The sequence below is a fragment of the Dendrobates tinctorius genome, unplaced genomic scaffold (assembly GCF_039654945.1).
Source record: "Dendrobates tinctorius isolate UK_male_01 unplaced genomic scaffold, ASM3965494v1 ptg000350l, whole genome shotgun sequence".
Lineage (NCBI taxonomy): Eukaryota > Metazoa > Chordata > Amphibia > Anura > Dendrobatidae > Dendrobates > Dendrobates tinctorius.
This window is the reverse complement of record NW_027362016.1, coordinates 1,013,878-1,031,723: the sequence shown is the minus strand read 5'-3', so window position 1 is coordinate 1,031,723 and position 17,846 is coordinate 1,013,878. Positions and strand designations below refer to the sequence as shown.

The following is a 17,846-nucleotide window of genomic DNA, read 5'->3' as shown; positions in this document are numbered from 1 at the left end:
AATGCTAGTGTGAAACTAGCCTAAGCTGAGCATTTAGGTCCAAGTTTCTGGTCTAATCTAGTTCCTACAGAATCACTGTACTGACAGAGATGGAGTCACTTTGGACTCTCCCCTGGCCTCTGTCCCAATGGCATCTCTTTAGAGGTGCAGAAAATTGTGGTCAATAGCAGAGTTTAGTGGCTCAGTCTGACACAGCAAACCTGTTTGCTGTACTTATTTTCTATGGGTGAAATACTGCAAAAATGACGAAATTGACATGCTGCAGATTTCAAGACACTACAGAGTTCAAACTGTCAGGAAATAAAAAAAAAACAAAAAAACAAGCGTGCATGAGAGTAGTGTAAAAGCCAGCGTCTTACCATAAAACGTGCCAAATATGTTGAATGTAGTAATCTATAAGTCTGATATTGCCATTATTGTACTGACCAGCAGAAAAATTTTATCAGTTAACACTGTTACACAAAATAATTAAAATTATGAATCTATTATCAGGGCTGTGGAGTCGGAGTCGGTGCTCATTTTGGTGGAGTCGGTATAAAATGGACCGACTCAGACTCCTAAAATATATAATAAATTGGGTACAGTAATTCAATGCAGGATGTGCTGAATATTTTTTCATAGGAGTTTGGGAAAGTTATGAAATGTCCTGTAAATGGCTGTTCTATTCCTGATCTAAGGCTACATTCACACACAGCATTTTTCCTGTGTTTTTTGAGGATACGTTTTTCAGCTGCAAAAGCTGATCAGCTTTTTAAAAAACTGCATCACCTGAAAGGTTTTTGAGCTCATAGATAATGTTTTCAATAGCAAAAGCAGATTAGAAATCTGCTCTATCTATCCATTTATCCATATCTGTCTATCCATATCGTATCTGTACCAAAAAGAATGAAAACCGGGTAGTACACCAATATATATTCTGTTCTAAATATCTTGATTATTGGATCATAAAAATGATTAAATGTCTGAGGTTCACATTGTTCTACAATAAATTTTTCACTTAAATATAAGCAATATGTGTGGGAGTCGGAGTCGTGGAGTTGGAGTCGGTGGAAGGGAAATTGAGGAGTCGGAGTCGCAGGTTTGGCTTACCGACTCCACAGCCCTGTCTATTATAACCCACAGGGATTGGTTCTGCTTTTAAGTCCATTGTCTGGTACATTAAACTGCCATTAAACGCAATTCTGGCTGCAAAACACAAGTCTTCCAATGGCTGAGTAATATGAAAAATATAATTCTGGTTTTGGGGAAAAAAAACACTGTGGTGGGAACCCTTAATCAAAAGACCCTCATTTTGAGTATATTTCATTTTGTCAGACTAGTTTAGTTCACTAGTTTCAGAGAATCCGTTTTCCCTTTGTTCAGGCATGTATCCTTTTTGCTTTTCAGTATTTGATGTCAGGCTGCTCACACAGATATACATTTGATCTCTATCCTCAAAGACTTTTCTTTCTAGATAGATTGTTTTGTTTGTGCTTTTTCTGCATCACCAACCCAAAAGCTGCGAATTTAACCCCTTCACCCCCAAGGGTGGTTTGCACGTTCATGACCGGGCCAATTTTTACAATTCTGACCACTGTACCTTTATGAGGTCATAACTCTGGAACACTTCCATTGATCCCAGTGATTCTCACATTGTTTTCTCGTGACATTGTACTTCATGTTAGTGGTAAAATTTCATTCAAATAACTTGCGTTTATTTGTGAAAAAAATGGAAATTTGGCAAAAATTTTGAAAATTTCGCAATTTTCCAACTTTGAATTTTTATGCCCTTAAATCACAGAGATACGGCACACAAAAAACTTGATAAGTAACATTTCCCACATGTTTACTTTACATCAGCACAATTTTGGAACCAAATTTTTTTTTTGTTAGGAAGTTATAAGGGTTAAAAGTTGACCAGCGATTTCTCATTTTTACAACACCATTTTATTTTTAGGACCACATCACATTTGAAGCCACTTTGAGGGGTCTATATGATAGAAAATACCCAAAAGTGACACCATTCTAAAAACTGAACCCCTTAAGGTGCTCAAAACCACATTCAAGAAGTTTATTAACCCATTAGGTGCGTCACAGGAATTTTTTTGAATATTTAAAAAGAAATGAACATCTAACTTTTTTTCACAAAAAAAACACTTCAGGTTCAATTTTTTTTATTTTACCAAGGGTAACAGGAGAAATTAGACTGCAAAAGTTATTGTGCAATTTGTCCTGAGTACGCTGATACCTGATTTGTGGGGGGGAACGACTGTTTCGGCGCATGGCAGAGCTCAGAATGGAAGGAGCGCCGTTTGACTTTTTCAATGCAAAATTGGCTGGAATTCAGATCGGACGCCATGTCACGTTTGGAGAGTAGAGTCCCTGATGTACCTAAACAGTGGAAACCCCCTACAAGTGACCCCATTTTGGAAACTAGACCCCCCAAGGAACTTATCTAGATATGTGGTGAGAACTTTGAACCCACAAGGGCTTTACAGAAGTTTATAACGTACAGCGGTACAATTAAAAAATCATATTTTTTCCACAAAAATGATCTTTTCACCCCAATTTTTATTTTCCCAAGGGTAACAGGACCCTAAAAGTTATTGTGCAATTTGTCCTGAGTACGCTGATACCCCACATGTGGGGGTAAACCACTATTTGGGCGCATGGCAGAGCTCGGAAGGGAAGCAATGCCATTTGACGTTTTTGGCTGGAATTGAGATCGGACACCATGTCGCGTTTGGAAAACCCCTGATGTACCAAAACAGTGGAAACCCCCCACAAATGACACCATTTTGGAAACTAGACCCCCCAAGGAACTTATCTAGATGTGTGGTGAGCACTTTGACCCCCCCAGTGCTTCACAGAAGTTTATAACGCTCGGGCGTGAAAATAAAAAATTTGTATTTTTTCCACAAACATGATCTTTTAGTCACCATTTTTTTATTTTCCCAAGGGTACCAGGAGAAATTGAACCCCAAAAGTTGTTGTCCAATTTGTCCTGAGTATGCTGATACCCCATATGTGGGTGAAAACTACTGTATGGGCACACGTCGGGGCTCGGAAGGGAAGTAGTGACGTTTTGGTATGCAGACTTTGATGGAATGGTCTGCGGGTGTCATGTTGCCTTTGGAGAGCCCCTAATGTACCTAAACAGTGGAAACCCCCCACAAATGACCCCCATTTTGAAAACTAGACCCACTAAGGAACTTATCTAGATGTGAGGTGAGCACTTTGAACCCCCAAGGTCTTCACAGAAGTTTATAATGCCAGGGCATGAAAATAAAAAAATCGTATTTTTTCCAGAAACATGATCAATTAGTCCGCAATTTTTTCATTTTCCCAAGGGTAACAGGAGAAATTGGACCCCAAAAGTTGTTGTCCAATTTGGCCCGAGTACGCTGACACCCCATATGTGGGAGAAAACTACTGTATGGACACACGTCGGGGCTCGGAAGGGAAGCAGTGACGTTTTGGAATGCAGACTTTGATGGAATGGTGTGCGGGTGTCATGTGCGTTTGGAGAGCCCCTGATGTACCTAAACTATTGAAACTCCCCACAAGTGACCCCATTTTGGACACTAGACCCCCCACGGAACTTATCTAGATGTGTGGTGAGCACTTTGAACCCCCAAGTGTTTCACAGAAGTTTATAACACTCGGACGTGAAAATAAAAAAATCATTTTTTTCCACAAAAATGATATTTTTGCCCCCAATTTTTTATTTTCCTAAGGGTAACAGGAGAAATTGGACCCCAAAAATTGTTTTGCAATTTGTCCTGAGTAGGCTGATACCCTACATGTGGGGGTAAAACACTGTTTGGGCGCATGGCAGAGCTTGGAAGGGAAGGAGCACCATTTGACTTTTTCAACTCAGAATTGGCTGGAATTGAGATCAGACGCCATGTTGCATTTGGAGAGCCCCTGATGTGCCCAAACAGTGGAAACCCCCAATTATAACTCCAACCCTAACCCCAACACACCCCTAACCCTAATCTGAGCCCTAACCCTAAGGCTGTGTGCACACGCTGCGGATTTTGCTGCGGTTCCGCAGCGGTTTTGGCTGCTGCGGACCCCAGTACCATGATTCCCTATGGGAATCAAAAACCGCAGTGCAGACGGTGCGGAATTTTCCGCGCGGATTATCTGCGGTTTTCAATCCGCAGAAAGAATTGACATGTCAATTCTTTCTGCGGATTCTCCTGCGGTTTGCCATCTCCTCTATTGAGGAGATGAAAAACCGCAGGACAAAACCGCAGAGCAATCTGCAGGTAAAACCGCAGGTCTTTTGACCTGCGGATTTTACAAAATCCGCGCGGATGAATCCGCACCTAATCGGCAGCGTGTGCACACAGCCTTACCCTAACGGGAAAATGGAGATAAATACTTTTTTTTTAGTTTTATTATTTTTCCCTAACTAAGGGGGTGATAACGGGGGGTTGATTTACTATTTATGGCGGTTTTTATTTTTGGCGGCTGTCACACGCTAAAAGACGCTTTTTATTGTAAAAATAGTTTTTGCATCACCACATTTTGAGAGCTATAATTTTTCCGTATTTTGACCCACTGAGTCATGTGAGGTCTTATTTTTTGCGGGACGAGTTGACATTTTTATTGGTACCATTTTCGGGCACGTGACATTTTTTGATCGCTTTTTATTCCTATTTTTGGGACGCAGAATGAACAAAAACCAGCGTTTCATGAATTTCTTTTGGGGGGGTGCGTTTACACCGTTCCGCGTGCGGTAAAATTGATAAGGCGGTTTTATTCTTCGGGTCAGTACGGTTACAGCGATACCTCATTTAGGTCGTTTTTTTATGTTTTTGTCGGTTTTATGCAATGAAAACTATTTTATATAAAAAATAATTATTTTTGCATCGCTTTATTCTGTGAGCTATAACTTTTTTATTTTTTCGCTGATGATGCTGTGTGGTGGCTCGTTTTTTGCGGGACAAGATGACGTTTTCAGCGGTACCATGGATATTTATATGCGTCTTTTTGATCGCGCGTTATTACACTTTTTGTTTGGCGGTATGATAATAAATCATTATTTTTTGCTTCGTTTTTTATTTTTTAAGGGGTTCGCTAAAAGGGTTAACTAATGGGAAGGTTTTATAGGGCGGGTCATTACGGACGCGGCGATACCTAATATATGTACTTTTATTGGTTTTTTTTTATTTTCAAAAAATGAATTTATTGGGGAATATTTTTTTTTTACTAATTTGGCGATTTTTTTAAATTTATTTTTACATTTTTTTTTAATTTTTTTTTTACTTTATTACATAGTCCCAGGTGGGACATCACTGTCCTGTGACAGATCGCTGATCTGTCACATCACAGATCACTGTGACAGATCAGCAATCTGTCACAGGCATTGAAGCAGACTTCCTCTTGCCTGCGCTTTGCAGGCACTGAGGAAGCCAGCTTCCTCAGGTCCCCGTCGCCATCTTGGATTCGGGGGCCTGGAGGATAGGAGCCCCCCGCAGCAGCGCTGCACATTGTGCTGCCGTGGGGGGCTCAGGGAAGCATGGAGGGAGCCCCCTCCCTGCCGATGCTTCCCTTTAACTCCCGGTACACCGCGATCATGTTTGATCGCGGTGTGCAAGGGGTTAACGTGTCGGGGGCGGTCCGTGACCGCCCCTGACACATAGTGCCGGGTGTCAGCTGTGATAATCAGCTGACACCCGGCCGCGATCAGCGGCGCTCACCACGTGGGCGCCGCTGATCGCGGTAGACGTACTATCCCGTCCACGGTCATACGGGCCCGGGTACCGTGGACGGGATAGTACGTCGGATGTCAGGAAGGGGTTAAAGTTAAATGTGGGACACTACATTACATATGTCTCACAAAAATAATGCAAAGGAGTTAGTCTGAAATGTAAGGTAAGAAAATTTTTAGCATGCCAAAAATAAAGTAACGTTCACTTCCCTTCATTAACCAAAAGCTTGTTTCATACAGAATGCTTGAAATAAAAGTTCAAATAAAATCAGATTTCTTTATGAAAAACTGTATTTTAATAGAGGTATAATTTAAATAACTTAGATTGGAAAAAACTAACAAAAGCAGGCTTTAAAAAAAAAGAAAACAAAAGGGGAAAAATAGGATATGAATTTTTTACTTCCCCAAAACTTGTTGCACGGTCCCTCCCTACCTGGTCTAAAAGTTCACTCCAACCTCAACCCTCCTGAGACTTCCACCTAAAGTCGCCGCAATGCTCTCTTTTTGTCTGTCTTCTTTTTTGCGGCCAGTTTCTTGTCACGGTCCCCAGCATGTTTCTTGGCCATTGGCCCATCCCCAACGGCCACTGCAGCCGATGCAGATGAGCAGGGGTCCGTGGCATCTTTGCCCCTTAAAGATGAGCTCTGGGCATGAATCTCTGTCATTAGTCTTGCACGGGATGCATACTCTTCATAGTTCTCCAGTAAAAGACGGCCAGCCTCTTCATTCAGTGCTGATTCAGGGTTCGGATGAATCAACAAACACTTTATGGTCTGTGATGAGAGATAAAAAAAAACATCAGTAAGATCACTGGTACATCAGCAGCCTGCAGCTGCACTTTCATCTGCAGAGTAACTGAGGGGTTTCCACTGATGGACTACTTATAATAGCTTATTTTATATTCATAAATCAATAGTACGTGCAAATATTGTAATTCTATTTCTAAGCACTGTTTTTCGGTGGTTATTTTGTATCCCCGTTCATACTGCACCCACACACGATACACCATTTGAAAAGTAAACGTGCCCTTTTCAGCAAGAAAATAGCCAAACCACACATCCACGATTTGATCACAAAATACAGTTTAAACATTTTCATAAACCTGCAGTAAGGAAAAATGACCTGCAGGTGACATTACAGTACCCCAAAGCACACTACCAACACTTTTGTAAAAATGCACTCTTTCGCCGATTACTTCACCCCACACCATTTCAAAGGTAAACTTGCTCCCTTCAGCAAGAAAAGAGCCAAACAAACCACACATTCACGATTTTCATCACTAAATACAGTTTAAACATTCATTTCATAAACCTGCAGAAAGAAACAATGACCTGCAGGTGGCACCTCAATTCGAAAACATTTTTTGGCATCAACTTAATTTATTGTATTACCAATCTACATATATAATTACCTTTAGTCTTTAGTGGTTAAACACAAATCTGGACCTGAATCCACAGGAATACCCACATAAGATTATAGGTTAATGCATGTGGAAACTTCAGTACACAGATTTACAAAAAAGTTTAAGGCTGGGTTCACACCTAGCGGAACTCCCGCAGACGTTACCGCGAGAATTCCGGAATTCCATTCCGTGGGAAAAATCGCATTTTAAATTCCCGCGATTTTCACTCAGAAAAACTAGCGATTTTCAAGTGTAATTAGCTTGCAGAATAATAGCGATCTGTAGCATCGCTTGGAGAACTGATTGACAGGTTGGTCACACTCGTCAAACTAGTGTGACCAACTTTTTACTATTGAGGCTGCCTATACTCCAGTATAGTGTCTCTTCGAAAACCCTCCAGGATTTTACCCACAGTTGAGGTTAAACTTACTGGCCTATAATTTCCAAGTTCAGTTTTTGTCCCCTTTTTGAATATTGGCACCACATTTGCTATACGCCAGTCCTGTGGTACAGACCCTGTTATTATGTAATCTTTAAAGATTAAAAATAATGGTCTATGACTGTGCTTAATTCCTGCAGTACTCGGGGGTGTATCTCATCCGGGCCCAGGGATTTGTCAATTTTAGTGATTTTTAAATGCAACCGTAATTCCTGCTGGGTTAAGCAGGTGACAAAGGCTATAGGCCCACGTAGCGTTTTAAAACGCACAATGAGAACCAGACTCCTTCCCAGAAATCGAGCGGCTTTTTCCGCGCAATTTCACCGCGATTCTGTTCGCGATTTTCTCAAGCACTTTCCAGGCGATTTGAAGCATCGCTTGGAAAGTGATTGACAGGTTGGTCACACTCGTCAAACAGTGTTTGACAAGTGTGACCAGCTTTTTCTATTGAGGCCGCCTATGCGGCATCAATAGTAAAAGATAAAATGTTAAAAATGATTAAAAAAAAAATAAAAAGATCGGGGTATATTTACCTTCCGACGTCCCGCGCTGCCATCTCGGGCCTCAGCGTTCCCAGCGATGCCTTGCGAGACCTGTGATGACGTTGGTCTCGCGTTACTATAGTGATCTCGCGAGACCACTAGAGTCACGCGAGACTACGTCATCACAGGACCTTGCCGCAAGGCATTACTGGGAACGCTGAGGCCCGGGATGGCAGCGCGGGACGTCGGAAAGTAAATATACCCCGATTTTTTTATTCTTTTTTTACAGGGGTATGGTACCCAGGGCCTGGAGGACAGTCTCCTCTCCTTCACACCGTGGGTACCAACCGCACATGAGACGCTTAACCTCCCGCATGGTGGGCATAGCCACGTGCGGGAAATAAGCGATTCTCACGCATTCCTATGGGTGCGGAATCGCGGCAATTCTTTGCGATTCTGCACAAAAGAATGATCATGCTGCGATTTTTTTCCACGATGCGATTCCGCCGCGGAAAAAAGCGCAGCATTAGCACAGCATGTGCGGAATGCCATAGGAATGCATGGGGTGCGTCATGCACAAGATTTTTAAACGTTTTCACACCGAAAATCGTGGCAAAAACGCTTAAAAATCGCATCGTGGGCACACAGCCTTAATGGAGAATTTTGTCATGGGATTTTCTTGTGTAAATACTGTTGAAATAAAATCATTTAGCATATTGGCTTTTCCCTCATCCACCATTTCACCCAGACTATTTTTAAGGGGGGCCCAACACTATCATTTTTTATCATTTGTTGCGGTCCAGTCCAACACATCCCATCTTCATACGATGCAGTCATCTTTTTCCCTTACTGTAGTGGCTCCGGCGCACTGCTCTGCCCTGTTGAGGGCAGAGCAGATTCCTGCAGTGCGCAGGAGTCGGGAGAGGTCCGGTGCCTGTGCACTGCAGGATTCTGCTCTGCCCTCAACAGGGCAGAGCAGTGCACCTGCACCAGAGCTACTACAGGAAGGGAAGAAAAGGACAGCATTGTATGAAGATGGGAGGCGTCGGACCGGACCACGACACCCATCGGACCGGACCGCCCCCTCCGGTGAGTATAATCTAACGTGTTTTTCTTATCTTTCAGGTTACATTGGAGGCTTATCTACAGCATTACAGAATGCTGTAGATAAGCCCCTGAAGTCAATACCAGCAGTTCATAGAGCAAAAAAAAGGGTGACAGATTCCCTTTAAACAACATTATCCAGTATTCTATTAAAGAGCAGTAAAAACGTAAGGGAAATTCATCAGAAACCACGCACGTTTGTGCGCTGACATTACTTATGGTGGACACAGATTTGTTCTTACCAGTAACACGTGTCTAATGCCAAGTTCTGCTTTCCAGTCTTTCTTTAAAACATTTACACAAATTTCTCCATTGTTGCTAACATTTGGATGAAATATTTTGGTAAGGAAATATCCCTTTGGAGGGGCAGCAGGGAAATCTTTGCCCAAGATTAACTTCATTCTGAAAATCCCCCCTGAATATGGAGTTCCCTCTGCAAAACAAAAAACAAGGTTGACATTAATAACTTACAGGTAAGAAACCAACAAGCACATTAAGATCACTGCAAGGACGCGTTCAGATAGCCACAGTGAAAGTCAGGCTAGTCGTGATAGGCTGTGCACTCATCCACGGAGCTGTCTTTACATTATTCTGGTATGTAAAATGGACAATATTCACATAAATCCAGACAAACCTTAGTCTGGGTGGAAAAGTCAGCCACATACACTGGCAATAAAGGGTCTGTGTGCGGTCCATTGAACACAGACTGATCGGTCGCTTGTCTGAATCCTCCTTTATTGTTGCCCTAAGGCTATGTTCACACGTTGCGTTTTTGCAGCTTTTTTAATGCAAATTTTAAGCTGCGTTTTATAGTACTCAGCAAAGTTCAGAAAACAATTTTTTTTTTCCTGACTGATTGACAAAAAAGCATGTCACTCATTTTTCACCCATAGAAAGAAATGAGTAAGCGTTTTTAGTTAAAAAAACAAAAAAAAAACAAGCAGGTACAGCAGTATCTGAAATTAATTTGTGATTTTCCCAAGTTTAAACCATACTGTCTTGAGGGGGTTTTACACTAAGCAATATCGCTAGCAATATCGCTAAAACGTCACTGGTTTTGTGACGTTATAGCGACATTGCTAGTGATATCGCTATGTGTGATACTTACCAGCGACCGGCTCCCCCGCTGCTCATCGCTGATCGCGCGAGAATGTCCGGCTCCATTTCTCGTCGTCTGCTTCCTGCTGGGCTTCCTGCTGTGACGTCCAGCGACGCGTGGAGGCGGGCGGGAGGACGCAGGATCGCTGTGTGTGAATGGTAAGTATCGTGCGCTGCGTCGCTGCTGCATCGCTGTGAGATCTTTCTGTATGAAAGCTCACTAGCGATCATTTAGCGATGCACCAGCGATCCTGACCGGGTCGGATCGCTGGTTGGATCGCTGGTGCATCGCTAAATGTAAAAGGGCCTTTGGTCTCCTCACATTAGCATGTTTGTTAGGATAAGTCCAGGGTAATTAAATTAGGGATGTGAACAAAGTAAAAAAAAAAAACATTGGCCAAGGTGTGATTGAACAATGCCTGGGTCCCATGAAAGTGTAAAGTAAACAGTGTCCTAACAAGCTGAATGCTTCTGTCCATGTCTTAGGTACACTATTCCCAACCAGTTCACCCCCCCCCCGCTGTTACATTTGTAACTGTGTATTTTTTCTTGAACTCATGTAAACTTTTTGGTTCATAATAGCCACTTTTTTCAGACAAAAAAAAACACCTTCCACCAATTGATGAAATTGCCCATTTTCCAAAAATGGTTTCATGGTTTCACAAGTGTCTTGCATTGCTGAACTGTGTTCATGCTTCTCTGGTGGAAGCAAAGCTGAACTTTGGGACCCAGAAAAATAAAGCAAAACCTGCTTTTTGCAAAAAGTTTCTTTACTGCCAAGAGAGCAGGTTTTGCCTGCAGAAAAAAATGGCAAAACCGCAATGTGTGAACATGGCCTAAGGCTAGGTTCATATTAGTGTATCGGGGCTCTGCGGAGGGCTGCATACTTCCTCCCTGAAGCTCCGCCCACTTCTGCACTTCCATTTAGGTTCACTTCTGCATGCGTTCTGCGTACCTATCTTTAACAATGGGTACGCACGTGTATGCGGATGCGTTGACGCGCCCGCCGACCGCACGGGAATGCAAGTTGCGTTTTGCGCAGACGCGTCAAAACAACGCATCCGCATGTCCTGCGTACCCAATGTTAAAGATAGGTACGCAGGACGCATGCAGAAGTAGGCGAACGGAAGTGTGGGGAGCTTCAGGGAGGAAATACGCAGCTCTCCAGAGCCCTGGTACGCTAATGTGAGACCAGCCTAAGATAGCAGCTTGTATGTCACACCACTGACCAGCTGAAATAACAAGATGTATATAGTAAAAAGTCACTAGCATAACTAAATTTTATTTCTATAGCGCCAACATATTCCGCAGCACTTTACATTTTAGAGGGGACGTGTACAGACAATAAAAAGACATTACAGAATAACAATAATCACATAAATCAACAAATACCAAAAGGAATGAGGGCTCTGGCTTACAATGTATGAATTACCAGATGATTAACTCTGGTGTCACAGCAAGTTTTGGCCTTTATGGCAAACCATATTTTTTCTTCTTTTCTATTGCCACATTTCAAGAGTAAATTTTTGATTAAATAAAATTCAGTAGATATATATAAAAAAAAAAGCGTACACACCATTGGTAAAATGCCAGGATTTTGACATGTAAAATCATATGAACAATCATTTGAAAACCTTATCCACTTTTAATGTCACCCATAATCTGTACAGTTCATTGAGAAAATTTATTTTGGAGGGAGAAAAAAAAAATGTGGCTGCATAAGTATGAAGACCCGCTTATTGGGGCTGTGGTTGTATTCAGAATTAGCCAATCACATTTACACTTATGGTAAATAATCAGTACACCGTGGTAATTTGATCTGTCACTCCTTTTTACAAATATGAGCTGCCGGCACCAACATCAGGGACTTATCTACAGCATTCTGTAATGCTGTAGATAAGCCCCCGATGTAACCTGAAAGAAAAGGAAAAAAGTTATCTTATACTCACCCCGGCGTCCGTTCCGGTCCGATGGGTGTCGTGGTCCGGTGCCTCCCATCTTCATACGACGCCACCCTTTTCTTTCCTTCCTGTCGTGGCTCCAACGCAGGCTCACTGCTCTGCCCACACCCATCCCCCCTTTGAGCAGGGGGTTGGACCAGATGGCCCAGGAGGTCCCTTCCAACTCTACGATTCTATGATCCATACTTGCAGGGATTAGCCTTACCTGGAGGTGTCTTCAGACAGGTTTATTAAGGAATAAACCTTGTCCCCAGCATCAATGTGATTTTCCCTCCTCCCCCTCCAGGTCCAGAGCAGGAGTCAGCAAGTGTGTGTTCTGTAAGTCGTTTCACTTCCGGGTTGCGTTTGAACGGCGTTGCATGAAGGGAAGGAAGCCGGAGAGGTCAGGGAGGCCTCCGACTACCCCCAAGTGGGAGCGTAGGTGGGCCAGGTCCCAAATCTTCTGCAAGTCAGGGAGACAGGAGCAGCATGTAGGAGTGAAGCCCACGAACACCACTGCCCGGCTTCAGCAGCAAAAACAGGTACACTGCGGTTGCTGGCCACACAGCATACAGAAAACCTCTCCACGCCCTATTAGGGACAGGAAAGACTGGTGAGTAGGAGGGGCTTTTAACCTCTGCTTCCTGTACCCCATTAGGCTGTGGAGACACCTCCTATGTTGTGGAAGGGAACTAGAGAAAAAACTTCTCCCAGGAGCCACCAGCTTTCAATCATGGGAGAGTGGTATGTGCACACTATCAGAAAACACTGCAGGTTTCAAGAAATCTCATGCCCACTATGCGTGCAGAGACCGACATTCGGCGAGTCTTTCCAGACCACAGCATTTCTATCTTGCGGAGATGCAAGCCTCCAATACATTTCACCTGTACAGTGTATTAGACGCGGTGAATACACATAGTTCAACAAACAAAAGCAGCTTCACAAGTGATCAATGGCCGGCAGCTCTTTGGATGCACCGGACAAAGCGCTGCCAATTCCTGAACATGTGTGCACATACCCTTAGGGCCCCGTCACAACTCACCAGCGATCCCGACAACGATAGCTTGTCAGGATCGCTGGTGAGCTGTCAGACAGCTTCACCAGCTATCAGCACTAGCGACGCCAAGCGCGCGGCGTCGAATTATACTTTAGTTACACTTAGAAACCCGATGTGTACCTTGGCTACCAGCTCCCTCCATCAGCGTGCTGGAAACTAAGGTACACATCAGGTTTCTAAGCACAGCCCGGTGCTTAGAAACCCTGCGTTTACCTTAGTTACCAGTGCGCTGATCGTTGGTCTCCCGCCTGTCACACGCAGCGATGAGTGCTGGCCAGCGGGAGACTACCGACCAAAAAAATGTCCAGGGCTTTCCATCAACGATACCGGCAGGGGGGCCGGTCGCTGATACATGTCACACACAGCGATCTCGCTGTTGAGATCGCTGTTGCGTCACAAAACTTGTGACTCAGCAGCGATCTCGCAAGCAAGATCGGTATGTGTGACAGGGGCTTTAGTCATCGCTCAACTGACTATACAGCAGGTGGTCCCTGTAATCATACCCCAGTGCTTTGACAGCTCGCAGGGTGTTTTTTTTTCAGAGCTGGTTTGTCAAAGTGCCAGTGCATGGATACAGTCAACGAAAACACAGTATAGCAAGAAGTGACTAACTGCTTCCAAGAGGAGAGTTCTTTTTCCTCAAGGATCCACACTTTCAGTAAGGCGGACAGAGCACTGGAATGCCATTTATCTGCAGGTAACTAGCCTTTTATATGGTGACAGGTTCCCATTAAAGTGCTGGGGGATTTGTGTAGCAGCCCATGCAGGAGTCTGGCCGTACAGCAGCCAGGCTCCTGCTGTGGATGCACAGGCACAACCCTCATACGTTATTTTACATTAGAAGAGACGCTTCGTGTTCACTTTTCTATAAGTGGAAAATCCCCATGAAAGAATGGTCAGTATAGTATACTAACCTGGCCCTTCAATGCTAACTTGTACATCAGTTATATCATCTTCATTTGGAATGATTTTTATGCCTTCTGGAGGGTCAGATGTCAAAGTAGAGACCTCTTTGTAAACCTGGCGAATTATATGTGGAGGCAAGTTTTCAACGTTTGAATTCTGCAAAGAGAAAGCAAAAGAAAACCCCATCAGTATATCAAATGGAAGAGTAAGAATTCACACTCCAGCAAAACATGCAAGCTTCTAGTACAGCTAAAACATGAAAAGATTCCTCAGTGAAGCTAAAAAACTAAAGTGGCACATATCTAATGTTCTGCTTCAGCTGTGGTTTGTTAGGGAGAACCTGCCATGACAGTATGGCATCCACACAGAGCCCCACTGATGGGAGCAAATTAACTTTATTCCCCCTGGAAGCCTCAGCCTTTTATTCAGTGCTCAGTGTATTGACTGTACCCATAACCCCAGCACCCTAATGCTGAGCTGGCTGTCACTCAGTGTGGGGGGCACGGGTGCAGCCACCATACACCGAGCTGTGACTGAAGCCGAGCTGGCACCAACCCTATGAGTGGGAGCCAAATGCTGCTGGTAGGAATAAAATTAATTTCCTCCAGGCAGAGAGGCTCTCAGTGTGAGCACTGTAAGGTGTCAAATTGCTCTTAACATGCTGATTAAAGCAAATTAGCATTATTTTACATGACAGGTGCCCATTAAAATTTCAATCCCTGCCGTACTTTCCTTCCCCAGGTGCAACAATTAAATTGTACAGACGTCCAGGTTCTAGCATTGGCTGCGAAGATGAAGGCGCAGTTGCCAGTAAACTCTAGTAGGGTCAACAGAAAGCCCCCCTCCGATGAGATGAGGATGTGACGTCAGCGCCGCAGCTAATGCCAGAGCAGCAGCGGAGACTCACAGGCGGACCTGGGAAAGGAGAGTAAAGCACAATATTTTTCCACAAACTGAAGCCAAAGGAGGACAGATTGAAGGGACAGCCTTTATATTTTCAGAAGAAGCCTATAAGACTTCCTACTGCTTATTTATACGTTTGTCTAATCATATTGGCAGCTTGGACTCACGTGGCTCATGGATCAGGCAACATGGAGGTGGTGACCTGCTGCACGAGTGTGAGGTGCAACTAAGGAGTCAGTCAGCAATAGGATGGTGGCAGCACTGCATGCAGCACCACTGACCCCATCAGGAAGGACACCCTGCACCCCAACACTGTACAGCCCTTTATGGCAAGCCTTACCCAGAAGGCATGGGACGCGGCACATGTACACACTGTGGGGCTCGGCTCAGGTCCTGGCTGGTGCCCTGGGGAAGCGTCCCCAGCCGGGACCCTGTCACGAGGAGGCCGCAGGAATGACACCCTGCACCCCAACACTGTACAGACCTTTATGGCAAGCCTCACCTAGAGGGCATGGGACGCGGCGCATGTACACACCGTGGGGCTCAGCCCACCACCCCATGGCACCAGCCAGGACCCTGTCACGAGGAGGCCGCAGGAAGGACACCCTGCACCCCAACACTGTACAGCCCTTTATGGCAAGCCTCACCTAGAGGGCATGGGACGCGGCACATGTACACACCGTGGGGCTCAGCCCACCACCCCATGGCACCAGCCGGGACCCTGTCACGAGGAGGCCGCAGGAATGACACCCTGCACCCCAACACTGTACAGACCTTTATGGCAAGCCTCACCTAGAGGGCATGGGACGCGGCACATGTACACACCGTGGGGCTCAGCCCACCACCCCATGGCACGATCCAGGACCCTGTCATGAGGAGGCCGCAGGAAGGACACCCTGCACCCCAACACTGTACAGCCCTTTATGGCAAGCCTCACCTAGAGGGCATGGGACGCGGCACATGTACACACCGTGGGGCTCAGCCCACCACCCCATGGCACCAGCCAGGACCCTGTCACGAGGAGGCCGCAGGAAGGACACCCTGCACCCCAACACTGTACAGCCCTTTATGGCAAGCCTCACCTAGAGGACATGGGACGCGGCACATGTACACACCGTGGGGCTCAGCCCACCACCCCATGGCACCAGCCAGGACCCTGTCACGAGGAGGCCGCAGGAATGACACCCTGCACCCCAACACAGCACCTTATGGTCAGCCTTACCCAGAGGGTCCCGGGACACACACCGTGGGGCTCAGCCCGCCTCCTCCGGGCACCAGCCAGGACCCGGTCATGAGGCCGCAGACAATGGGAGACTCCGCACAAGGCCCGGGCACACACTCACCATGCCGCAGGAGGTTACGGGCAGCCACAGACGATACCGCGCTCTCCTCCGGTGTGTACAGCGCTCCAGTAAGGGGAATCCGGAAACACGGGCCTGGTAGCAGCTAACGAGAAGGAAATGGAAGTGACGCTGATGCCAAGCTGGGGCCTAGTTTACACCAACACCCGTAGACGTTCTTCTCTAGTCCGTTAGCTCACGGGACCCACCCCTTACCGTCCAGCCTGGCCTCCCAACAACCAGGCCTCCCGTGCTCGCTTTGGCTCCCCGGCACTAAGCCTCCACGGCCCACCGACACCCCTTCATATAACCTTCGTCTATTTTCTGGACACGCCCACTCCAAACCGTTCCCCCCGTCCTATCAGAGAGCTTGCGACGTCACACCTGTTAACCAATAGCCGTACACATAAACGAATTTTGATCCGTAGCTGTTTTCACGTAATGATTGGCATTCACAGCGTCCAATCACAGGGTGCAGTGCAAGAGCGCGGGCCCGCACCAAAGAACACGGCTCTGGATTGGACGGTTTGAATATCGCAGAGTGACGCTGACCTGAAGTACCTGGGAAGTAGTAAGCTGCGGCTGTCATTAGCGGCCGCGGTGGCCCTCGGGAGTGGGTGGGTGGTCGGTCTCGGAGCTGACTCCCACATGGCGGAATCTATGGGGGTGCGCCATAGACGGACGGAACGTCAAGGAAGCGCAGCACTGGCGCGTACGCGTTCTGCTACACACGGCTCATTCTGTAGAAACACGTGAATTTAATTCACAGACACGTGTCAGGTCACTGTATTAACCCTTTCTGCAATCCACAGCCATTCCCGATCACTGGGGGCGGACAGTAAGGGCTAGAGCAGTGATCGCTGTGTCCGGGAGTCCCAGTACGGGTGACTGGATCTTCTGATTCGCCATGTCTTGTTCCACATTGCAGGACCTTGGGTATCCAGGGTTACAACCACTGATATAGTGACAACTTGCTGTAACCATGGATACCTAAGGTTCTGTGATGTGGAACAAGACATAGCGAATCAGAAGAACTATGCTACTTGTCTAATTGAAGGTATTGTTAATATTACACTTACTACATATTGTGATGTGGTCTTGGAGATGGGAAAACATCTTTGATTCATAACTTTTCTAAAATCCACATTTTTTTTCAATGTGTAAGTGAGGCTGTAAGTGCTCTGGGTGTGACGGAGCACTTCCCGATCCCCTGCCTCCCACATCTGCTTGACTAGCCTGAGCTGTCAGTCATCAGCATAAGGAGGCTCAAGGCAAGGACCTGAGCTGGGAAGGCAGGAAAAAAACAGGATTATTCGATTATGGAGCTGTAGATTTTATAATGAAAGGTATGGACTGACTTCTCCTTACAAGAGCTACCTGACCATACAGCTGATGTGGAGGAGCACCCTGATGTCATGTTCCTGTTTAAAAGAAATATTTTTATATTAAAAGTTTTTGATTAGAGATGAGTGAG

General features: G+C 45.4%; 1 protein-coding gene across 2 annotated transcripts; it reads right to left on the bottom strand.

Annotated features, from left to right (window-relative positions):
• Window positions 1-5,974: 5,974 nt before the first annotated feature.
• On the bottom strand, window positions 5,975-16,738 carry UBE2S (ubiquitin conjugating enzyme E2 S). Of its 2 annotated transcripts, XM_073562403.1 has the most exons (5): window positions 16,589-16,738; window positions 16,376-16,478; window positions 14,138-14,285; window positions 9,371-9,561; window positions 5,975-6,474 (listed from the first exon to the last, which is right to left on the bottom strand). In XM_073562403.1, exons 2-5 carry the CDS (start codon window positions 16,376-16,378, stop codon window positions 6,181-6,183), a joined length of 636 nt encoding a protein of 211 aa, XP_073418504.1. In that variant the 5' UTR covers window positions 16,379-16,478; window positions 16,589-16,738; the 3' UTR covers window positions 5,975-6,180. The 2 variants fall into 2 exon arrangements, with proteins under 2 accessions (XP_073418504.1, XP_073418503.1); XM_073562402.1 differs by having other exon boundaries at window positions 16,376-16,707.
• Window positions 16,739-17,846: the final 1,108 nt, after the last annotated feature.

Bases quoted from the DNA above. Each gene is read 5' to 3' on its own strand.
- UBE2S (XM_073562403.1), bottom strand. The intron at 9,562-14,137 runs GTTAGTATACTA...TTTGTTTTGCAG, and splicing joins AGTTAGCATTGAAGGGCCAG to AGGGAACTCCATATTCAGGG. The intron at 6,475-9,370 runs GTAAGAACAAAT...CTCTCATCACAG, and splicing joins GCATTAGACACGTGTTACTG to ACCATAAAGTGTTTGTTGAT.